This window comes from Varroa jacobsoni, unplaced genomic scaffold (genome assembly GCF_002532875.2).
Source record: "Varroa jacobsoni isolate VJ856 unplaced genomic scaffold, vjacob_1.0 scaffold_278, whole genome shotgun sequence".
Taxonomy (NCBI): domain Eukaryota; kingdom Metazoa; phylum Arthropoda; class Arachnida; order Mesostigmata; family Varroidae; genus Varroa; species Varroa jacobsoni.
Window position 1 is genome coordinate 101,696 of NW_019213180.1, and position 25,030 is coordinate 126,725.

General features: G+C 40.2%; 3 protein-coding genes across 11 annotated transcripts in view; 2 read left to right on the forward strand and 1 right to left on the reverse strand.

The window, feature by feature from the left end:
• LOC111258946 (kinesin-like protein KIF19) overlaps positions 1 to 17,794 on the forward strand; it is a 69,101-nt gene extending 51,307 nt beyond the window's left edge. Inside the window, exons 15-18 of one of the 2 annotated variants that reach the window (XM_086967659.1) lie at positions 264 to 360; positions 4,081 to 4,194; positions 13,283 to 13,440; positions 16,740 to 17,794. The gene's annotated coding sequence lies outside the window, so the exon portion shown is untranslated. Of the gene's footprint in view, positions 1 to 263; positions 361 to 4,080; positions 5,193 to 13,282; positions 13,441 to 16,739 lie in introns of those variants that run through there. The other variant, XM_022830542.2, reaches the window with a different exon arrangement.
• Positions 6,735 to 9,052, reverse strand: LOC111258949 (DEP domain-containing protein 1A). The gene is made up of 2 exons (XM_022830557.2): positions 7,313 to 9,052; positions 6,735 to 7,124 (listed from the first exon to the last, which is right to left on the reverse strand). The coding sequence occupies exons 1-2, from the start codon at positions 7,745 to 7,747 to the stop codon at positions 7,026 to 7,028; spliced, it is 534 nt and encodes a 177-aa protein (XP_022686292.1). The 5' UTR covers positions 7,748 to 9,052; the 3' UTR covers positions 6,735 to 7,025.
• A 4,096-nt stretch (positions 17,795 to 21,890) lies between the features above and the next one.
• pasi1 (septate junction component pasiflora 1) overlaps positions 21,891 to 25,030 on the forward strand; it is a 5,086-nt gene continuing 1,946 nt past the window's right edge. The window contains exons 1-3 of one of the 8 annotated variants that reach the window (XM_022830565.2): positions 21,891 to 22,016; positions 23,493 to 23,787; positions 24,667 to 24,857. In XM_022830565.2, the coding sequence (XP_022686300.1) occupies positions 23,695 to 23,787; positions 24,667 to 24,857 (284 nt within the window). In that variant the 5' untranslated portion in view covers positions 21,891 to 22,016; positions 23,493 to 23,694. Of the gene's footprint in view, positions 22,017 to 22,438; positions 23,295 to 23,492; positions 23,788 to 24,666; positions 24,858 to 25,030 lie in introns of those variants that run through there. The other 7 variants (XM_022830558.2, XM_022830561.2, XM_022830559.2 and 4 more) reach the window with 7 other exon arrangements.

Genomic DNA, 25,030 nt, shown 5'->3' on the forward strand with positions numbered 1-25,030 from the left:
TGTGCGGCTTCTTTATTTATTATTTCGTTATTTCACTATCGATCAAATCTATCCGGTGGTGCTAGTGATTATTTAACGTCAAAATGCATAAATACTATAGAGTTTTTGCATGTTACTGCTCTTTTCCATTATGATTTGTCCGATAGGAGCCGGGAGTTTAGTCTACCACATCTCTCTCTAACAAAAGTTACTGGATCATGTTATCTGAAACAAGAAACTAGATGATGAAGAACAAGTACTTTTTTCTTTGTCTCTTTTCCCAGATTCGTTAAATTCAGGCCCGCATATATAGTAAGCTGAGCTTCTGCTATGCAGCCGAATCCCGTTGGCTAAACACGAACATTCGATGCGCAGTTGTATGTACGTACAAGCTGGGAGAAATATCGTTACCGTTTGCGGAAATTGTCTACTCTTCCTTATGAATGAAATACCGTTTTTGAGTTAAATGAGTACGGCTCCTGTCGGAAGACATGTAAAAAAGCAAAATCTACCAAATGCCGACACCATAAATTAATTAGATCGTTCAAACTGGGCCAGACATTTGCATTCTAGACCACTATCTACCTACGAATCGAACGCTAACGTTTCTCTCAGCGCAGCGAAAGGGGTCCATTAGATTCTACAAGAACTGAACAATCCGTCAACGATATTTACAAAGAATAATGTTAACAAGTAGTAAATAATGTTCTTAGAGCGAAAAAAGGGGCTGATTTTAGTTGAATTAAGTAATTTTTCTGCGGGCACATTCTAATTAGTAGCTAAAGATCAAAAGTGGCTCGTTTTTTTCTGAAATTGCTTAATTTACTGACGCCTGGCCATCAACAAAGCCTCATTAGCTATATCCCACCTAGTAAGTAGCATGGCCTCTACAGCCGCTGAGCAGCCAATGCATCCTTCTATCGCGTTTTTTGTATAAGCCTGGTAAAGCTCGTTTGATTTTCAAAGTAGAAAAGGAAAGACTACGCGTTTCTTAGCAAACATATCTAGATAGGTACTCCTCTATGAATGAAAGAGCCTTCAATAACAGCTATGTTCAACCATTTATGATGTATTCTGAAAAGGTCAGGAAGACGAACCTATTACTTATCGTTTAAAGATGTTAAGCTATCTGAAATGATGCTTATAACGGCAGAAGAGAAACTCTATATTCGCAAATCTTTTCGTTGAATATCGGCACTATTATACTGTTGGTATTTGTGTTTTTTTTTTTTTTCCTTATTTTCTACACTAGATAACTGTTTCTATAGGACCGTTATTGATTACATGTCTTCAGCGAAATGAGCGTGTCTTCCGGAGGCATACATTATTGTTGCGTATCAGAAATGGCCAGCGGCGAAACTGAGCACCTGTGTGGTGGATGACAATATATAACTACCGATAGAAACCGCGCTGGGGCACCTCGTAACAGCCTACTAATATAGATAGTGCACGTTATGAAGGCTATGTCTGGTGGTCAGGCAACTTGTAGTGCAGTATCCAACATTCACCCCAAATCAAGAATCTTATGTCTCTATACGCAGCTGTGGTCGTGTTAGCGGCAATCTTGACGCGACACTAAAGATAACGCTTATCTCGTTTCTGGCCCCTGTTTCGAGTACGGCTCTGCCGACTATGGCCTGTTCGTCGGATGCAATTATTAGGCCCTGCGTCGTTACTATGCTGGTCTAATCCAACGGAATTACCAAACGTGAATTTGTAAGCGTGTCAAAAACGACTCGAGACCACATCACCTTCAGTAATTCTTGATTGGTTCATGTACGTTCCAGTTCTCGACAACAAGGATTCGCCAACAACGAAAAAAAGTATCTTCTCATTATGGCTAATTGCACGACACAAGTTTATAACGATAAATGTTAGTAACTTTTTAGCAATGTTGGCATTATCATCTTTGACAAGTTATCTGATTAGTAAGTGCCCATATACGTATGTGTGGTTTGGTATGTTCCTGAAAAGCGCATCCGTCGTCAGTAGATACCGGCACAAGTGTCGAATATTTCATGTTAACAAGGTCTGTTTCACTGTTTTTCTGGTCATTTCCGACAGAGGGTGCAGTGCGTGTATCAGAGCAGCGCTTTGATCACTCCTACCTACCCAGTCTACGGTATTGACCAGGTTGCTTTGACGGCTGATTATGATCCGTTGTAGGACAACATTTCTTTTCCTATTATGTACTTTAGTTTATTTTGTTTATATTGTTTCCATCTAATGTTGACAGCGACATTTACATCTCTAGTTTATTGTGTACAACCAAACATAAAAACTGTTTCAGATTGATTAGGACACGGTATTAATCACGTCAAACAGACTCAACGTACTGCTTTACAGAATTTATCGGGCAGGACACGGGCGCGTGTTTAGTTTACGCGGAAGGAAGTGGCAATAAAAAACTGCTTAGGGCACTGTTTCGAGAGGGCCCAGTGACAATGCGTGTGGTTACAAACGTGAGAAACTCAGACATGGTCTGGGTTCGAGTCTTGATGTAGACACACTTCGCTGAGGCAAAACAAAAGGCAATGAATATATGCAGTAGTCTTGAGTTCTGCTCGAGTTCTCCAATTGTATCGAGTTCCCTTTAATGATAGCTTTTCGGAAAAATGCCACACAGCGGTACATTTAACATAGAAGGGTTATAAAAAAGTTTTAGATGGGACCGTGTAACTCATTGCTCAGCTCCTTCCTAAAAAAGAAGAGTCCCTCGATCAAATAGATCAATTGCAAATATTTTAAGTTCTGCTTGTTAGCCAGTCGCAAGGGGCAGTTTGCCTCTAGCATAAATCCGTAATAATATATCTATAAATAAATGGAAAAAAATTACAGACTCGGGCATATTAAGTGAAGGTCATGTTAGCGGCTAGAAAAGCTCCAACGTGTAAAGTTATCAATAATTAATAAAAAAGTGACCCAGTACAGACATCGACGACGAAGCTGCCTCACGGATATATGTAGAACACCCTATTTAACTTTGAAACAATAGCCACAGCAACTCTCCACAGATATTGATGAGGAACTTTATTATTATTATTGACTTCTGTTAACATTGGATAATTGTGGTCTAAAATCGTTTTGCTTTTGAAATGGGTTTCGGGTCAAGCAAATGCTTATGTCAGTTCCAAGCTATAGCCGATAAAAAAGGACACGCGCCAACTATAGGGTATGCACGAGTATTACTTAAAACAGAAAAGCCTGCTATATATAGTAATTAGTCTAAGTAACACCCGCCCTCCATTTTTCTATTGCTAACACATCGATATATTTGTATTGATTGATTGATTGAAACATGATTACAAAAGCGCTAAAATCTTAGTGAAAGGATTGTATAGTTGGGTCTAAACGTATCATAATTCCCACATATGAACATTGGGTCTAGCTGATAACCGTAAACATCTAAGCAAATCTACTTATTGCACAGCTTTATCTATATATACCGATAAAAAATTACTGATAGCTATTCAGTTGAGCTATGATTGCTTGAGGAATTAGCATTAAATTGAAAGAATTAAACTCGAGCGCGCTTATACAATGTCTGCGGACTATAAAAACAATTTCGTAATCTCCCGTTAGGCATCTCCTAAGGTTTTTGTTTATAGCTTATGCTTAGTATATGACTAAAGTTATAACATTATGAAATTGTACTCATAATAGAGCATTGCTATCACTCGCTCGGTAACCTTAAGTCAAGACATTCCATTTTAGATTTTCCATGAAATAGCACTCAGCTGATTTTCAGGGAGGCCCGAACCATTTAGCGGACGGAAAATCAGTATTAAAAATGATCGATGTCGTTATGAAGTACGTACGGGCTAAGTAACCAATAGCTACTTACTATCTGCTACTACCTATTGATTTTTATCTCGTAATTGGTATTAGTAGTTGGTTTGGTTCTAAATCTTTATAATTACATCTAGCAGAGCAGTAAGTACTCGGCGAGATGTGATATTGAAAAACTTCTACGGCATCCATCTAAGTTCCATTAATGAGTAGGTCGGAAACGCGGGTACGATTCAAAGCCAGTTTTGCATAAGCTACATGTCTCAATCTAGACATCCGAATAAGACTTTTGTGCGAAAATCTTTCTTACAGGGGGAAAATCTCTACGGAGAAGGATACCCGTACAAACCGTAAATCTGTTGACGTGCGGTTTTCTTCAAACAGGAAAAGCGCGAACGAACGTGAAAGCGAAAGCTCATTTAAAGCGTACGTACATCTGATGAACCTTCGCATAACATATAACACGCCCGACCTGAGACATCAGCTCGTCAAGGGTCTGACAAGAAAAAAAAGGAAGAATCATTCATAGGGAAGGAAAATGCTACCAGTAGGTCCATAATGTCGGAAGCACACATGTAAAGGACGCGTGACTAGGAGGCCGAAGCCGACAAACTTCATGGTTCCTATAGCAATCCTATGAGTCTCAAAAGGAGGAACCTCTAAAGCACTCCTGGCCGTGCATCGGCCGAAGATGCTATTTTCCAATTGTCCGTTTCACATCTGAGACAGCATGGCTCCGATATTATAACAGAACCGCCATTCTACGAAAATATTTTCCAAAGCTAAAGTTGTTGTATATGTATTTTTTGTCACTAAAACTGGATGGTTCAACGTCTTAGTTCTTCTAGTAAAGCAAATTTTAGGTTTTGCTGGCATAGATTGCAAGCGATATTGTTGTTTTTATCGTTTAATGAGGTAGAGGTGTCACTACAGGCTTTAGGAAAGCTGAGAGTCGACAGCATGTACCAGTCGTACGTTGTTATCGTACGTAAAAAAAGGTTGTAAATTCAACAAATGACAACGATTTCCTTAAAACGATTTCAAAAAGCTAGTAGGCAGAAGTTCTCTGTTGAAAACCCCAAATTGAAAAAAAAATAGCTCGTGTTCCTATGCGTATAGACTGACCGGAAGTCTATATTCTTAATTCTCAACTATGTTTACAGTCTACTCAGTTATACATAGTCTGCATAGTTCATTTTCAGCCAACAATGGCTCTCCGTGCAGCAGTCGTACTCTTTATTTTGGCATATACTATTGTATATACAACACAACCTGTATATTGATTGGGAGGAAAAAGAAGAAATTGATTTGCTCTTGATAGCTTCTCTAAAAAGTGTCTAGAGGGAAAAGAAACATCGGTTTGAATACAAAGGTCTTATTATTTATTGATAGAAACAATCATATGAGTGTGCAGTATGTTCCACAATACAGTTTGTATAGTACTTAATATATGTCATAAATCTTTAGCCATTTCAAGCCATTGCTACTGCTTTCATATTGTCTCGCACTTGCATTCCGTAATGAGATTTTCGCTACAGGCACCTTTTACTATGTGTAGATGTTGGATCAAACCCAATTGGGTTAATAGTATGAGCCAAGTATGTTAGTTAGCAACAACCCTTCTATTTCTAAGAACTGATGAAATCTGTCATTTACTCTCATTTCTATATTTTGTGACGCTGATCATGTATCTTGTTAAGGTCAGCAGAAAATCAAAGGAAACGTTTTCATTGTGTGCATTCCATGTCCGCGTTTCTAAATCCACCTACTTCTAGATCAGCATTTGCCTAACTGGATTTCTAGTTTAGCTTGTTTTGCGCAGATTTCAATAAAGGCAATATTGGAACGAGACAAAAAGGAAAAGCGAGACAAAAAATGGATCTTCTTTTAATAGGTCCTCCGCGTCCGATGACGAATCAGCCTTAATCATAAATAAATATCAAAAAAATCTCAAATTTTCTTAATATGTATTCCATTTGTAGCGTTAGCTGCGTTAGTGAAGTTTAGCGTTTTGTCCATCCTATGCACATAGCCGTACATAGACCAAAAAAAGGTCATTTCAAAGCTACAAATCAAGTGCAAGAAGCTTGCCGCATCTGTCTAAGTAGCCATTTGGAAAGTTCGGCTGGAAGTCCAACATTATGTATTTCAAAAGTGTCTTACCGACCCAACGCTATTTTAGGCTGACTAACGGATACGATATTGAGCCAGGCAGTCGCTGCCAAATCTCGTTCTATTGATATACACTCCTGATATCTACTCCGAATAACAGCACTCGCTTTTTAGGGTAAAATATAGTTTTTATTTGCATTCTGTATTCATACATACAAACATACATACGAAGTCTGATTAATTGTAGCATTTTTACATATAACTTGTAAACACACGCAACATTTTTCCTCCCCGTAATTGTCGCAAAGAAAATAAATAAGTCACAAGAGGTTTTTGATAATTCTTATTTGATACTTGTTACCTATTTTGTAAACTTACAAGGGAATGAATAGGCGGATCTAGATTAAAGATGCCGCACCCTGGCGCGGACTGGGTCTAGGCAAGCGTTTTAGACTTCAAGATCCAAACTTATAGTACACATTCCTGTTCCAAAATATTTTATTATAATTTTTTTTTATATTAAATCGATAAAGAATACGCCACTTAGGAGTGACACATGAATAATTATTTCGTTGTTGTCAATATTTTTCTATTCGTCTCTATGCCCCTAGTGTTAGTGACTTCATACTATACATATTAGAGGGCAAGCTTCTAAGGTACTGTCGCTAAGTGTCATGGCTGTTGCCTATGTCAGGGTGTCCACATTGAGGCTGGTGACACATTCACCAGGCGTAGAGTTAGAGAAATATCAGTGTCTTCTTGCGGCTTTGTAGCTCCAGGTCTGCCTGAGTGTTCGTTCAACAACTGGGAAGCTCTTTCCATCTTGAGTAATTAATTGTTCGTTGAGCATCATGCTAAAGAAAGCTTTCTTGTAAGATTCCTTGGTCTTGCCTAGTGCACCTTTATTTGTTAATGTTGGCCTAGATTTTTGTCGTCCTGATGGTGCAGTAGTAACAAGTTTACCAACCAAACATAAATGCCGGTCTATGTTGGAAACCAGCTATGAAGATGAGCTTCGTTTCATGCTGGGAGTCGGCGATCTAGGACCGCAAATGTCAAAATATTTATTTGGATCAGATTTTACAGTGTGCAACCTCTGTCGTACTAAATATTTGTCCAACTAATTCAGACGTTTCACAAAAGGATCACGTCGTCTTTCCAGTAGGTTTGATCTTCTGTATTGAAACACTGACTAGGGCCATTTTAACCAGACTGGTCGCGGATCTAGTTGTCCTTGGAGGCACCTGCAAAGAATAGCTAACAAAGTGAGATATGCCACCCGTTTCTACTGGTATGTAAAAGTCACGCATTAGATTTAGCATATAGATCACTAAGCAATCCTTCTCCTACTTTCCATCGAGCTATATCAGATAAAATGGCCATGCTTACCTATTTAATTGAACATGATTACCAGTTCTCGCAATATACTTACATAACTTAAGTTTCCGCCTCGGCTTTCTCGAATATAACTGTCATCCTCAATAGAGGCGTTGTGTTTTTTGAACGTATATAGTTGGTGAGATGAATCCTTGAACTGCTGTCCTCGTCCGTGGACATCCTCAATGATCTTTTGTTCCACAAACTTTTGCAATAAAAGGGCAACTTTCTGCCTAGTGATCTCTGTCCTGTCCGTAGGTTTTTTGCACTTCTTCTCGTCGTCCACTGCCCCGAAGAGAATATCCCAGTTTTCTTTAAGGTAGTGCAACGTCCAAGATACGGCCTCATTTCCTGAGAAGCAGTTTTCAATGTGCTTTAGTCCTTTTCGGTGGCGCCCAACTGGCAGCTCCTCTTGTACAGCCGTCACAATTGTGTTCCAAGTTCGCGTAGCGCGGAACTGTTCCTTCTCATAGCCGCCTTCACACTCCATTGCGTAAAATATATATAGTTTTTGTTCGAAGTCAGGAATAATGCAATAATTATCGATTGATCCAATAAAGCTGATAATAGCGGTGTCTTAACGCAAACACATCAGGCTTAATAACACTCTTACCGCTGTCATGCGGCGACTGCGCTTCGCGAGTATCGAATGGTGTTTTTGTGTGTTCACGCTGGGCTCAGCGTCATGTCCTCCTTTCTGATCCCCGAGAGGAGAAACCGTCTCCGTCGTTGAACAGAGGCGAACAGTAAAGCCGACACGGGTAACATAACACAGCATAGCATTAGCCGATAAAGCTACTAATGACCGAATGTGATAAACAGCAGGCCGTCAGTTTAATGCCCAGATGATTATGTACAGAGTATAGATATCTACTGTGTGACCGAGAGCACGTCATCACTGATATGAACTTTACTCAAAAATTACAGAGTGATCACTCGCTGATCGTCCCCTAACTGACTGAAGACATTTCTTGAAGAATCGTGTTACAGTCAAGAAAACGCGTTATGGCTGTCGTGACTGTGTATTTTCTAATCGTACCACGGTAATAACATAATAGTGACAAATAATAAGCTCTAATCTACTCACAACCGCGATTATAGCGGAGCTAAAGAAGTATCACATCCGGTACAGAACCGGACAAGTAGGCATTTGCACTACGCTATCAACGGCCGGCTGGACTTAACACAACGATACTAGCAGGTTAATAAAGTGTACACATTCTACGCTCAATCCTCTGGAGCCATATTGGTCAAAGCATCGATTTCCTTTTCAGTGGTCCAATGCGCTTCTGTAAATAGCTTTTGTAACCTACTTCTCCGAACGATTTGAAGAGGAAAGACATAAAATAGACCACGGTCCAGTGAGCCTCACAGAAATATTAGGCCAAGTGTATGTTCTGGCTTGTGACCGACAATTGTCATTAAGGCAGGACTTTGCCATTGGCAAAATAAATGCACCTTCAGGGGCAAATAATTAGCATAGGTGGACAATCTGATAACAGTAGCATTTCTGGAAAACATTGTCTTATCTATTATTGATGAAAAAAAAGTCACTTTGACTGGTGCCAAGCAATACTGGATGTTTGACAATGTTACTCGACAAGCAAATAACTTTAGTAACAAACTAATCAATTACTGATGCAGAATAATAAGGATAATAAGTCAATTAGAAGCTACGCTAAAAACAATATAAACTGAATAGACAGACTGCTGCTAACCAGGCATATTGTTTGTTACTGGCTGCCTTACACCTATACTGTAAGTAACTAATAGAACCCCATAAATTGAATCGCAGGATCCCAAAAACGTATCTTTTTCTTTATATCAGGAGAGCTTATTTTTAAGACTAAACAGTTTTTTTTTTTTAGGTTTGCTGAAATCATAAATAATCCCGCTGCCGCCGCGCCGTTCTCTTAGGTTTTTGAGTTGTTAGACAAATAATAATAATAGTAAAGCACGATATAACTCTAAATACGTCTGACATATTTCCATGTTATGAACTTTGTTTTCCGCTAGATTGCCAAATAGCTTTCCCGGTGCGTACGTTGTTGTTCCGAGAAATTAAAGAGAGACAAATCCAATTGAACTGTTTCAAGTTACAAAATATTCTGAGGTCAGTAGTCCTACACAGTTTACCAGGACCATAGGCATTTTTGGAGCTATATATACCATTCACTTTGCTTAGATCCAGCCGTTTGCGTACAGGTTGGGTAAAGTCTAATAACAATGCCCGGCTCTGCATCTGGGGATGAAAGGCACTGAATTACGTTAATTAGACACTGCCACTTAATCTCTTTAATACGATTAATAAGAAAATAATGCCAATGTTCTTTCCTCAATGCTATCACAAATCTGAAGTTGTCTATATAGAAATATGAAGTATTTCATTCGTAGATCCCTCACTAACTATGTCCAGGTCGAAGACACATTGGCACCGCGCCACGATTTTAGCTACTGTTGCATTACCATGAAGCGCAGCCTTCACATCTATTCAGAGCTGGTAGTGTTTTTTGCCGTCTAGCGCAAATTTATATAGTCCGATATCATTCACATCTTCGCACATCAACAGATTTATGGCTTAGACACGAAAATTGAAAATAAAATAATAGAAAATTAGAAAAGCGAAAAATCCCACCCGGCGCTTCAAAGTGGCTCTTGGTACTAATTTAGCGATCAGCAGAACAGGACAATGACTTAACTCACTTAAAGAAGTGGTGTGCTTGCCATGGTGACTATGGGAATGCGGTAATCGCTAACGGAAATTTCAGCATTGAAAAATAGCTACAATGGCATATTACTCCGATGCCATTTCTGAATCTGTTAAGAAACCCAAGGGATGGCCTATCTATCTAGTAAGACCCACTCGAATTAAAGCTTCTAGCCGGGGCAAGTTCTAGATTCTAGATTGAATAGAAATAATTCCTGCAACCTGTTCTGCGTAGGTATAGTCGACAGCGCTAAAAAAAACCCACTTGTAAAAGCAAAAAATCAATTTTTTTCGGACGGTGTCATTTAATTCTCAATAATCTACTTTTGCACACATGTAAGTATAATTATCTAACAACCGATAACTACTGACTGAGAGCTTTAGAGATAAATGTTCTAGCTGCATCTCGCCTCAGGTTGTTGGTATACGCATCAATACCCGTTTACCAGAACTTATCACACACTATCTGCCAAAATTTGCCCTAAAGCTGAAAGAAATTTCGCGCGGTGTCATACAAAAGCTTGATGCACGCATCAGAATTGAACAGTTGTTTATTAATCATAGCGTAGATGTCATTCGAGAGGAAGGAGTGTGCCAAATGATGGCGTCTGGATCCCGTTATTGCAGGCAAATTGAAGAAGCTAGCAGATTTAGACGTACCATGGCTTGTTAAACAAGTACGATTACTGTCATTTTTGAATTAATTACCATGATACGTTCAAACTTAACTTGGTACAGTGCAAAACCTCTTTTTTGCGATTTTGAATAACCAGGGTGGACCCAGCCAGTACGGAAATCGTTGTAACGCACATGAAGCCTATCACTAAAAAACTTTTCGCTATAATTCTGAGGTGTCTACTGCCGTAGTTACTCACAGTAACCAATCGCATGACACCGGATCCACTGAGTTCTGTTTCTAATGGAGGCCTTTGTCTTTGCCTGAATCCTAGTAGTAACACTGGAGATGATAGGGTAGGTTACTGAATTTTCACACACAAAGACACACGTTTATAGTCACGGTATAGCGAGTGCTTGTAATGAGAAAGACCTCTAGAGAAGTCCTTACTACTTTTCGACGGAGTTCCGTAGGGTCTTTCTATTAAACCGTGACAACCCTATCCATCAGTAAGATATGCTGTGTTGTTCGATTCCTCAGTGATAAAACCGTTGCCCATAGATATCAACGAGTCTCTTCTGCTACATACAAAATAGCATCTAAACTTTTCGTTACAATCCGCAGCACGCATCGATAGCTGCCATGGCTGACGTACGTAACCTACATACAACGGCCGAACGCTATAGGCGTATTTCAAACAAATTAAATTAGAAAAATCCATAAATAGTTCGATAAACTCTTCAAAAACGAACATCTGACCGACAAGTATTAGGCAGGATCACCGGAAAACAGTAGTATATTACAGTTGTGCATGGCTGAGCTTGACTATCAATGTACTGACACTGTTAGATTAAATAGGTGCCTCTATTCCGTGCCGTAGGTTCTAAGTAAGTTTAATGTCTAAGGTATATGACGAAGTCTATTGTCTCATGTTGTCCTTGTGGGTAATGTCGTCGCCAAACTAAGACTTGTTATGAAGCTTGACATGACAAACATACAGCCCTTCGAAAAAGGAAAATAACAGAAACGACACACTCGTTAAGGATCACATGGACTTCCGCATCTCAACACACGTTACTAGGTCAAAAACACAGTTCATCATTATGAGAGTTTGTTTCGGTGTGTAAAATCTTCAGGCGTTTCGTTCAATGCACTTTTGAATACAATAAATAAATAGATTGCCATTATTAGACTGCATAGTTTGCATATCCCCAGAAAACATCTGATCCTATGCAAAAGAATGCAGATTGACGAACGGTAGCTATTCTGTTATGGAAGTAAACAGAAGCCAATATGTACCTGTTATCGCTAATAGTACTATCGTCACTACGTACATTACCACTAATAATGCGCCCCAGATATAGAGGTCAATTTTCAATCCATGCACCACTATTTGACATCGTCTAAAGGCCGACTCAATGCACGACGCCCAGTAGACGTCAGGTTGGGCTGGCCAATAGACGTACATTAGCCCAGAGGCTATCAGCGCTAAGCGATCTGGTCTGCTGCCATTAGGTTGTCGACAAAGTACTGACCGAAAAAGTTTTTTGACTCAAAATCGAAGCAAACGTATTGAATATTTGAAAATGTGATCGATTACCTTCTACCATTTTTCTGGCAAGAAAACCACATCTTTTCTGTTCCTGTCGATTTTTTTTCCATGGGTTGATATAATTTTCTTAGCCGTTGACAACAGATGTCTGGGTAAGTGGTTTTCCTAAGCAGCAGTAGCCGCCAGTCATAATGCAGGAGGCTTCAGCTGCCTTCGCGTCAGTCTAAGCCCTGGCAGACTGACGCCAAGAAAGCTAATGCTATCTGGAAGGAAGTTAATTAAGAACTGTACGGTACAACTTTTTAAGTTCGCTCATTACACTTTTTACAACCGCTCTAGAAATGGTCCGAATTCATTGTACCTCTATAACGAGTTTTGCAGACGGAAATACGATTAGAAGAGTCTTTTGGGTCTATTCACGTACCACTCAAACTTTTTCCGCAATTGGTCGACCACTACGAAGAGTACCCTTCACACCGAAATTTCCGGAACGCTCGTTCTTTGCGATGTTTCTTGCCTGTAAATAACACAAAATTAGTTCTATGTCTGGACAGTATTTATAAAAAAAATATCAGCTTTCAAATGGTACTTAACGCTCTTCGCACGGAACTCAGACCTGTACTAAGTTTTGTAACTTTAAAGCCATCTGGCTGGAAGAACGGTCAATACTTTTTCGACGGCTCAGTGTTTCCTATCCGTAGAACCGCGATGATATAAGTGAAGTTTGAAGCCCGTAATGAAATTACGGGCTTCGTGTTAAAAGGCTTAATTATATCATGTGGACTTTGAGTATAGATGCTTGACTTCGGCTATTTTTATACCGTAGGACTCATATAAAAACTCGCAAGAGACTCGTTTAGAATTCGAATCCTCAGAAAAAGCTAATTAATAGCCTACTTTTAAACTTTTACGTTATTAATTTCTACGAAATAGTAATGGGCGTCCATAGAGAAATCGTATAATCTGTTTTGTTGTAGTTGACAACAATATAGTAACTGAGAATTATGAATTTTTGTTACGACTCTGTGCGAGCATCTCGGAAACGTACACTCGTTCTACTAGGAACAGACTGACACTCTGTCGTAGCTTTGCGATCCATGAGTTTCGTTCAATAACCTACATACACAAGATCTTTCGACTTTGTGTGCAGATTCATTTTGCAGACAGGGTCGCTGATCTTCCAGCTACCAAGATTTGCCTGCTGGCTTCTCAGCTTTCAGGTCGTGGACCCCCGTACCTGAGGATCTATGAGAGTTCTGTGATGCATAATGCCAGCCTCAACTAAGGACAACGAGCGGATATACCCAGGTAATGAAGGCACAGCACTCTGCGCCCACAAAACAAATGCCCTAATATATATAGACTCACCTTCAATTACAGTGAATCATCTTGTGACAGAGATCAATTTAACGGCAACTGCAAGGACGAGTTCGTTCAATGATATCTTTAATAGAAAACATCTTCAATTCTATTTTCTTAGACACAAAGCAATAAGGTAGTCTCACAACCGGAGTCTGCACATTGACCCCAAACTGTAGCTACTACAGATTCCAGCATAACTTCTCTTTGGATATGTAAAATGAAAAAAAAATAGGACTATGAACTGGATAACAAGTTTTTTTTTTAAATTTAAATAGTCGTTAAATAGAGCAATTTTGCAAATTTCCAGACCCAAGGGTTTGATTAGCACCGGAATCTTCCTTGCATCAACAGTAATAATAGTTCTATCCATCGGCAGAGTGGACCGGCACAGCGGGGTGCATCTGACATCGACGTGTGTTACCTGTCGATTGATAGACGGACACGTAGAGAAAGAGTTGATTCCACCCGTTTGGTCGCTCGCTCTAGATTACCTGTAACGCAGAAACTATGTTGTAGTATTACGTATGCGCGTTCCACTTCACGTTATAAAACAGGAACGAACTTTAATAAAAATTGTGCATAGCTAAATGCTAAACCTAACGTCATAGATGAAGAGGCTTGCTAAGTAACTTATGGCAGCTTGAGGGCGTGGCATTGCTGGGTCCATAATCTGTCAGATCACTTTGATATTGAAAACTTGTCGATTCGCTGACGCGTAATCATTTGTTCACTGTAAAAACCGGTTACAGATGTATCTTAAAATGAATTATACAGATATCGCAGTCGTAACTTGCTCGCAGCTGCGTTCGAGTACCTACAGATTGTTGCTTTGAAACGCGCGCCGCTCACCGTGTACACGTCCAAACAAAGCTTCTAGCTATAGTTAATTTCTGCTAGAAAATGCTCGTGTTTCCCTATAGGTCTTTTCCGAAAGTTCAAAATGGTTGATGACCGTCTTATAGCAGTTCAGCAATTCTAATTCAGTATGGATGCATTGTCGAGACTTGGCTAACGCTGGCACAAGTCGAATAGGTTTACATTAGATATGATTTACTCTGTCTACACGAATGAGAGCTTTCCTCTGTATATATAAATCATAGACAGGTTTCTAATCTAATGCTTAATACCGATCTGGCCTGCCAGACGATTCAGGCGCCGTCAAGGGAAACGTCAAGCTCGAAAACGATTTCCTAAGGCGTGCAGACTAAATACAAACAGAAAGCGACAATGATCTTCAGGCTTAGCTGCCATAACAACTATTGAATAGGCTACCTATTACTGAGACTTTAGCGAAAAGTAAGACGTTGCTAAATAATTCTATGGACAGTGTGTGGAAGGCCGCTTTTGTAGCCGAGAGCAATTACGCGTTGATAAAGACCCAATCGATTGGGTTATACGTATTAAACTGATTAAATTATGCCTGCGGGGATTATCAGCCTGTCGATTAGAGCTATCGTAGAAAAACTATGGAGTGCTAAAATACTAAGATTGGTGTTATTCTAAACCAACTTTGGTGGTAAAGACAAACGCCCCAAATCGATCAGGCCAGCTAGTTTTTAATGGCTTATGATAACGTTTGAGATGTTCAAGCAAAGTTCTAGCACAGATCGATCGTATTCGTTCATGCAAGCTAACATCACCTGCTTAATGTCGAAAACATCCGGATTCGACAATACTTCAAAGCTATGCGAGGCTCCGATATATTGATCTGAAGGTTTAAGTAGTATGGATCCACTTTATCCGCTGATTGTTAGGTGGCGTCTCCTTATTTCAACTCAGTAACCACAGCCGCTGTTGCGGTTAACCCTAGAAATAGCTGCCATGTTATTTTCCGCCATACCAGAATATTATGCATTATCGTTATGGTCAGTTTGTTTTAGATTAATGGCACCAATAACAACGTCAATGTCAACTTCCGATCAAATACCCCAAGGTGTCTATCGGCTGCGAGCCGTAGCGTATGCATGTGTAGATAGAGGTGTACGCATGTGGGCGTGTATGTACGTGTAAGTGTATGGTATTTCATTTTGCAGCGATCACAGATTGACGTTAACGTCGGTATAGTATAATTACACGGAGGTTGAGACAGCACTTAAGTCGAAGTGGCACAGTTTTCTATATGCCGTAGTCCACATAGACCTTTCGCCCCGGCATCATATTTGCGGCTACGTCGAAGCGTGGCCCCTTGAGTTTTTTCGGATTTTAGGATTTATTGAAATCATACCACAGGTAATGCAACGACTGATACTGCCAACCAGACTAAATCTGCTGAAAGGGATACAGGGCATGGGGGATAGAGTTCATTTGCTACCTTAAATCTGAGACAGATACTGTCTATGCCATTGTGCCTGCTTATTCTTCTGAATTGCGAGTACTGTTTTGCTAGTTCCGCGAAAATTGTTAATAATGTCAATAGAGCAATTTTGCAAATTTCCAGATTCAAGGAGAGACTCGCGCACGGGTTACACCAAGTTATTCTTGGGTCATGGTAATATTTTTGCCAAAAAGCGCGAAGTTAGTTGTGCCGTTCGTAGAGTCCGGTATCGATCTTCTGTTGTTCGAATCTGTGAAAAATAGCATCGTGGTTTTCGTCTGCTGCACCAACGTTGATACTTTCTCTGGCGCGGACTTCCGTCTGTGGCTATTCACTTAATTGTAACTCATAAGAGACATTCAATTTAGCAGAGCGAAGGCTATGCGTTCTTGGAATGATGTCCAATACCATCTTAAATTGACCTTGATATGCCACAAGAAGTATGCGTCCGCGTTACGTTTGTTTCCTGGTGTCCAAGCTGTCGTAGATCCAGTTCTAGAAATCTGTCACAGCACGAGTCTATTCGACATATATTCAGACAGCTCGACTAAATTTCTCGACTTTCAGGCTATTTTTTTAAAAACCAAAACCAGCATCAACTTAAAATATCTTCGAAGAATCATTCTTCTTTCACACCAAGCGCCTCGAGTACACCTTATGGTGTTGGGAACATATTTCTATAAAATCCAACGAAAACTTTCGTTATCTTGCGTGCCCTAAGAACATTTATGGTAACATTAGTTTCGCATACGGTGAGGGCTCTCCATGTATTGAAATACGTGACCATATCTTAAATCAATTAAATTTCAATTATTCATCAGTAAGAGACCTCATCGATACCGGTCAACCAATAACCTATTGTCAAAGCGAGTGTATAGAACTACTTAAAACACTTTGTAATATGAATTTTCTTTTGTTCGTATAAATGAAGTAATTTGCCAGGTGTTCTAAAGACGGCGCTAAGGGGCAACGGGTGGCATGAGACCTATTAAGATCCTCCTCGCACCTTTAGCATCTCTATGTATCGCCAGGCGCTTGGAAACCCTGTTTCTTACGGGGTCTATAATTGGATCCGTTAATGGAAAAAGCGACCCGCGACATCGTTGTTCACCGGTTTGTCCATCGTCACCCGAAGCAAAGAAGTCTCCATCGATCTACATGGATTTTTGCTCCCACCTTTCGAATTTTTTTAAAACTAACTTATAGATCAACCTGATAACTTATTTGCTCGGACGCACCGGCGAATCAACTAACAGATACACCAGGCAATTTTTCCACCAATTTGAGAAACGAAAGCTTTGACGCGATTTAATTGTTAGGGATTTTCCATTTCAAAATTTTCCTAAATGGTGCATGTCCCATACGTTTTGACCGGGGCTGAGAGCGGTTGAGAGGAACAAGCGGTGAGGTGGTTTGACCGCCGATACGGCCAACATTGGCTTCCTGCATCTTTCGATGCAGTGAAACTTCTGGCGTTAAGAAGAACATAGGCAAGGCGCGACCTGAGAAGATGTCAACGGCCATTGTCCTGCCTCAGCCCCCTATCTTCATCGCCTCCGACAGCCAGATTTACGGTCAGTCCCAAATCTATGCCAACAAAAAACCATCGTTACCCTTCGACTATGGGTTGTGATTAAATGTTATCTCTAACAGACTAACAAGAGTCCCATATAAAATAAACTAAAGGGCGAATAAAGTGTTGACCGAATGCAAGTAGTCCGTTTGCCGTAAGCAATCATAACAATATAAGCAGTTGAAGGTAAATTTTGAAGCAGCTCTATATTTATGTCAGCGTTCCCTACGCTATGTTTGGCAGCATCCTATCGAACATAGATTTAAGTCTATCAGTCTGCATAATCAGTAAAATTTTTCTGTATATGCTAGTCTCGGAGACAATTAATAGCGAGACGTAACAACGAAAAATATTACAATGTCACACAATACGTTTCATACACTGAAATATGATAAGGACCAAATACTACGACATTGTTTCTGTTGTTTTCCTTTTCAAAAGAACATATTACGTCCTATAAAAGCTGGGTACGTTAATGTAACGATCTACGTTATGCTCCGAAAGGCCGTAACTTAAAGACCATTTAATACTGTTCGTAAATATATGCACACCGAAATTTTTAACAGTACCGTTAGATGCAAAACATTATAGATTATTACTAAAATGGGTGTTATTACGGTTCAATAACAGCCAGTGTGGTCAAATTTGAGTTCACTTGCAAAGGGAGGCTGCTAACATAAACCAGTGGACTTAACTGATTGCGCACTTTTATGTACAGTGGGGGTACTGACGGGAATTCTTGTATTCGTTTTATGTTTCGTCTAGATTTGTTTCAAATGCACGCATTGTACACCGATACATACAGTTTTTTTTTTTTTTTTTTTAATCTTTTTTTGAGAACAAACCCGAATCGTTTGGATTTTTACAGAAAAAAGTGTATTTGGCTAGGGTCACTGAATTGTATTGACGTGTATTGGAGGGAGACAATTTGCACCTCAGTACGCACTATTTGCTTTATGGCTAGTTACTGGTACTGAGAAAAGGTACAAACAGGTGAATACACTTCAGATAAGAATAATTTTCTATATTTCGTCTACATTTGAGATGTCAGCCACGCAATCGGTTTCGCTAACCCAGATTTATGGTTACTTCAGAGCTAGTAGATAGTCCTCCTAAAGTAAGATAACGGCGAAAAAAAATGAACGCAAGACAGCAACCTAAAATCCACGGATGCAGGCAAAAATAATACAGAGGACGTGAACTCGTACACGAAGAATGACTAAGTAGATGGGAGCGTCGGGTCGTTGAGAGATCTGAGCGGGAAAGAAAAGATGTGATTTTAAGAAAGAAGAAAGGTTACGAGTACACCAACAATGCCGGAAGGACTTCGGTCAAGAACGTGTAGATACGAGGCCAAGCCTGCGTACCTCATGGTCCCTGTAGCAGTATCCTAAAAATCTCGTCTATGAGGCACTCCCGGCTGCGAATTGACCAAAAGAAAACCTTTGATAGTTTCAAAAAATTACATTCTTACTTTCTGCTAATTCAGATCTAACCCGCCATTTTTGAAATACTAAAAATCCACTAGAGCCTTCATCATGCCTAGGAAATTAGTATTTCTGGCCACTGGAGAACTTGTGAAGACGTCTGCTATAGAGAAAAATAATTAGTCGTATCGCAATTTTCGGATTGATAGGGTGCTGTTGTTAATTTTGCTTGACTCTAATGTGATCTGATGTTAAAGATACTGGTGCTAGATCGATGAGGCCGGGATCTAGGTCCTACGTTGTATCTTTGACGGCCCAACTGCTCTTTCTTCAGTCACTTAACACGTATGTGTTCGATATATATCGATCCGTATATGTTGCTTTCGCCGATGAAGCGGCTAAAAGAACAGTAGGGTTTATCATAATGACACGATCATATGCTAACATTGCGCTAAAAGCGCATGGTTAAGAGTTTAGTGCGTGATATAATACAGAATGTCTAAACTCTCGGATGTCGGAAGGAGCCTAAAATCAGGATTTGAAACAGCCTCCTTCTTCTTGATTAGGGTGCGTAAAAGCGTTCCCCCTTTTTACTATAAGAAAATTAAGTAAGCTTGCTAAACTGGTAGATCGACTACGTGTACAAAGAAGCGTTTTCAGTAGGATCGGCCAAGAAGCATTTTTACAGCTATCCGATGGGCAGAACATGGGCAATAATGCAGCCTTGATTCCACTAAAATATATCGTAGAGCAACTAGATGCGTCCTATTTTATTCCTCAATATGAAAATCTTCACTGTTGCCACTATCTACGATTATGATATACATGTTTTTAAATTAAAAACATCGATGACGTTCCTTTTTACGTGCACGCGATTATATTTAATGATATAAAAATATGCTGATGATCAGTCATGAACTTTAGTTTATAGCAAAATTATCTGGCGCGTGTATACAAATTTGTTCGCTGATTCAGTATGCACCTACTGGCGATCTTTTCATGCCGCATAGATCTATTACGAGACGCCGATGCACGAAGAGCTAGCAGTTGGTTAGATTTGTTCATCTGAATTGTCTGATTGGCCTCTCCAATATACCCGCATATGGCTTACAGTATTTAAGTTGATACTCGAGAAATTCGAAGTAATTCCACGTGGCTTAAGAGTACGAGAAATCTGCCCAAATAACAGTTATTTTTGTAAAGCATCAACTTATTTTATAAAATGGGCTAACTTTTCTTAAGATTGTCATAGTCAAAATACTTTTTCAGTGTAAATTGTGTAACTATTTAGATGAAGGAACTGATTCGTGATGTTCAGAAGCTAACATTACTTAAGAGCAATATATTTTGATTATTGATTACCCTTTGGTAAACGTGGCAAATTTTCCCTAGCGGGTCAATAAACTGGCGATTGAATCATTTGCTATCTATAGACAGAGCAATGTTTTGCCTCTGGTTGAATTGGCGGAGGCCTAAAGACGAGATCATGCGTGGTTTCGGCCATTCCATTGGCCTGCTCTATGGTTCCCTGCGAAGTGAGCACTTCACTTATTTCGGGCTGTGGTTAGCAAACCGATACAAAAACGCATTCACGTCTGCTTTAGTGCTTAGTGAAGAGTCATGTTGAATGTGTTAAATTTATCTTACATCATTGCTTAGCCGTAAACATTTGGGACGTTAATAGAATTTTATGATGAGAGCAACTAACCGGCAAAATACTCAGTGTTTAGAAACGGTGTGTATATTCTATGAAACTAAGAAGTTTACCGCTACGTAAACAGCCCGTAGTCAGGCCAATCGAACAAACGCAATTGCATGGTTTTTCCCCTCCGTGATACTAATCAAAGCAATATGCAGAATTCACGCACGTTAGCTTGAGTCATCCTAAGGTGTAATAAACACGACTGTCTGAAGGAATCAAAATATTTTGCTTGGCTTCCTTCTCCACTGAATATCTGTCACAGGATTTCCCCAAAAGCCCAGTTGTTGACTTTTTGCTCATGTGGACAAGTGTACCATAATCGCACATCTTACCCTTCTCGCTGTCCAAAAGATACCATCTACAAAATATTAGTTATTATTAAATCTTCTCGTCAACGAATATTCAACACTCAATAATTTATTAGAGTCGCACGGCATTTATCGACCTACGTGTCTTCATCATAATCATTAGGTCTTCACGTATGAAGAACCGAAAACAAAACTGAAATCCGGATACGTGTTAAGGGTAAGTGATTGTAATTTCCATGCTATTTTGTCACACAGACGGGACGCTAAGTTCTTTTCTTTTTTTTTTTTTTTAACTGAATTGAGTCAATTCGCTACCCCTGTTCTTTGTGGCTTTTAGTTGGGTGTCAACACAAGCCCCCAGAGTGTGGGCGGTTAGCAAGTTCTAGGACAACGTGGTTAATTTTATGATCGCTTCAGCATCTGGAAAACTTTTTCAAAGCGGAAATATCCAAGTTCAACTAATTGAATCTCGTGTTCTAGTCATGGAACAAATGAGCGACTGCGATCGTTTGTTGATAGTAGTATTATTCACCTAAAGTTAAGTAGTTTTTGTTCATTAAGAACAGATGGGGGGCGCGTGTAGCAAACGCACGTTATTGATTTAAACTACGCATATGTGAACAAGGTAGTCGGTGTAAGAGATATTTGACTCGATGCAAGTTTCCGCTTGCGGATACTGATTAGCCCAAAAGATTCTAGTAAACCGCAGGCATGAGCATCAGCAATCATGCAATGTTTTCTGCTAGAAAGCAATGAACCCTCTCAGGTCACCGACCTCCAGGCCGCTATTTACCAGAAGAAACTGGTTCTGCGATCGATGTCGTCGCACAGTTTACAAAATCAAATTTAGCACTTTCGACGAAATTCCGTATCTGATCGCAAACCTACAATGAACGTCAGTGACAGATTTGCTACTGACCGACAAATATTTATAGCTAAGATCTATGAGAAACATTTGTCAGAACATTGAATAGATTAGATCATTCACTAAACCTCATCGCCATTTTGTGAGTGGCGTTTCTCGTAACTGTCTTCGAACTTCTATCCATTAATTTCAAGGTATTCCGGTAATGTTTTTTTAAGTGCCGTCGGCGCCGTACGCCGCTCCGGAGCCACCATACAGAACCCTGATTATTCCACGCTCAACTTAGATCACCGTCTCAGGTCCAGCTACTGTATCGCCTATCCCGGAATAGCCGTTAGTACCTCTGATTCTTTGGTATGAGTTGTCAATGCAGTTTTGCGTATGCTACCAGCGAATTAATTCAAATCAACCTAATACAGAGAGCATGTAGTATAGCCTAAGACTAATGAGACCTTTCGGCGGGCCTGTTTTTCCGGACGCCAGTCAATGTAACAGCTTGGCGTTCTTCGTCGATTTACCGACCAACCAACTGAGCTACCCACAAGCCAAGCGCGCTTTCGCTTTTCGGCGAAGCCGCAATAGCGTCAGCGTCGACTTACATAAATAACAGCAGGCTCACTCTCTACCGCTGATGCTGGCATTGTACGACAATTCTTGTCTGTCTGTTCGCTTCTGTCCAGCGGACAATAAGACAGGAACTATTCGGCAGTAGCGCGCTGAACAGCGGTTGACGTTAACGAACCGGCAAAATTTCGTTGCCTGGACGACGGCAGCGACTCGCCCCACAACAAACTGCGACGATGACGACGACGACGACCTCGACAGAAACAGCCAGGAGCTGCTCCGAGCATATGAGTGAATGAGCAAGCACCAATCCGTTGAACGAAACTAGTAAAATAGTACTGCGAAAAAATCTAATAGCCCAAAAGCGTTTGCGGCAACTAATTTCAGGCTCTAACCGGCAACCGATGCTAGCGGATATTCCCTCTCGTGCAGACAATAGAACAACGTAGCATCGACACTGATAGTTAGGTAACTGTGGAGCGCTGGCGACGAAGGCAAGCGTGTGTTGTCCTGTGTCATGTTTAGGGAAAGATCAGACGACGGCGAAGGCACACCCGGGAGGGAGCAGACCAGCATTGTTACACGAAAATACACTGAGCACGGTAATACATGTACACCGTCACCGCAGACAATAATTAAGCTGCAGGGAGAGTGTATACGAAAGCCGGAAGATTTGAAGACTTCAGAAGACGCAAACTTAAAGGCGTGCAAGAGAAACTTTCAGAATAACTAAACGGGAAAATAGTTGACTACGGAAGTAAGCTGACTTGGGGGCGATATTAATAAATACTGGCGGTGAGAGTCACTTAGAATCTAACGGTATATCAGAACTTTGCTATGTTTGTTGACCGAGCAGTATTTGAGAGAAAAAACAAAGCGTGACGGTTGTACCAAAGTAATGTGCGAGTGAGTGTAGAGGAAGAGTGAATTTAACTTCCTGTGTACGACAAATGTGCATAAATAAAGCCGTGAGTCGACGAAAATTTGTCTCCTATAGCGGTAAAGCTGCGATGGAAATCAAGCAAGCTCCAACTATTGACAAAATGTGTAAATTATTATCATAAATTAATATTAAATATGTAAATGTAAATGAGCGTTTTTTAGGTGGCTATTTTTAAATTTTCGATAGGCAAATAGTGTAGAATGTGCTGATATACTGTTCACCCTGTATATTTTGTGTACCTTTTTCTGCTGCCGTATCTGATTGGGTAACTGTGCGTTTGGATCCCGTGGTGCTTATTGAAGTTACTGTTGCGGACGCCATTGCTAAGGAGCTTTTTCAGCGAGAGCGCCCCGTGTCGATTTGTTATTTATATCATTGTACTACCTGGACAACTTACCCAAGAAGTACATATTACCACATCGAGAAGTACGGCAGCTAGACCCTTCTCGAGTGCACTGCTATCACCCTTGACAGAATCGTAACCAGACAAGCAAAAAGGGTATAATGCCCATCCTCGACAGATGCTGGAATCCGCTGATGATGTACCACTATACTAACGTCAGGTTCGGTAGTTATTATGTCGCCATCTATACGACAGTAAGTATGGCAGAAAAACAAACACATTCAAGTGCGTATCGACTAAATCTCCTTGAACAACTTGGGTAGCACACCAATTGTACCTAGAAATACTGTTGAACGCTAACAAAAACAAAATGCTAAATATTCGAAGGGGCAAAATCGCCGAGGGGACGGCCCAACTATCTCACCTTTTGAAATGACCCACAGATCCTTTTGTAATAACACTGAAAGCTGTCCTTTCATAATCAATCGGTCGTTAGGTTTTAATATTGCTGCCGAGAGCTGAGTGCGATGACTGTAGAAAAAGGTAGGCACTGTAGAAGGAGTTCTGTAGAACCAAAGAACTCAATCTAAAATTACCTCGATATCAGACCTGTGAATAACTCACTAGGAGAACGAGTTTTGAAGTATCAAATAGAACGAATAGTAAGTGAACGAAGGATTGTAAGTAAATAAATGTAGAATCTACGCAATTTTAACAAGAAATGGGCCGTACATCAACATGAGTTGGGCTCACAGCAGTTATAAACCACCCATATCTTGGGCTCGGGCATTTAAATGTTCTACTAGCAATACATTTCATACGGCGAACCGTACTGTGAAAGACAGAAGCGAGAATTTGCCCGGGTAAATCTGTGTGTACATTATATTCTTCTAATACGGCCTTACGAACTCCTATTGACTAGCAAGAACTATAAGAGCAAAAGTAAATCTTGTTTCTAATCGGGAGGGTCCTTCAGCTTCTAACTCTCGAATTCCTAGATTTCAAATGAAAATCATCTAAAGTAAATGTGATTGACGTGATACGTGTGGATTAGGAAGACTATGGTTACTTCTGGAACTTAGGTGTGCTTAACACTGTTGTTGATTAATTGAATCTGTTCTGTTACCAAATAGGTCGTGCACGTGTTGTTCATCTTCTATGCCATCTACGCTATGCAAGGAGGGCGCACCGACTGGTTCTTTTCGCCATACTTCGAATACTCCCAAAAAGGGACTGTGACAGCTGCTTCCCTGACCGTCGTGCTCTGCCTATTGTTTTTACTCTTTACCTTACTTCTGTGCAAGGGCGTCAAACTGGATAATCGGTAATTGACTATCTCAATGAGATGTTCATACAACAACGAGTGCGATAATACTCGGCGAGGTTACCATGACGCTAACTTTCCGACTGGCTGTAGTCAATAGCCGTCGAACAGACTAACGAGAACATCTATTTAAGTATCGCTTGGCGTCGCAAGTTCGCCGTTTCAATTTTGTA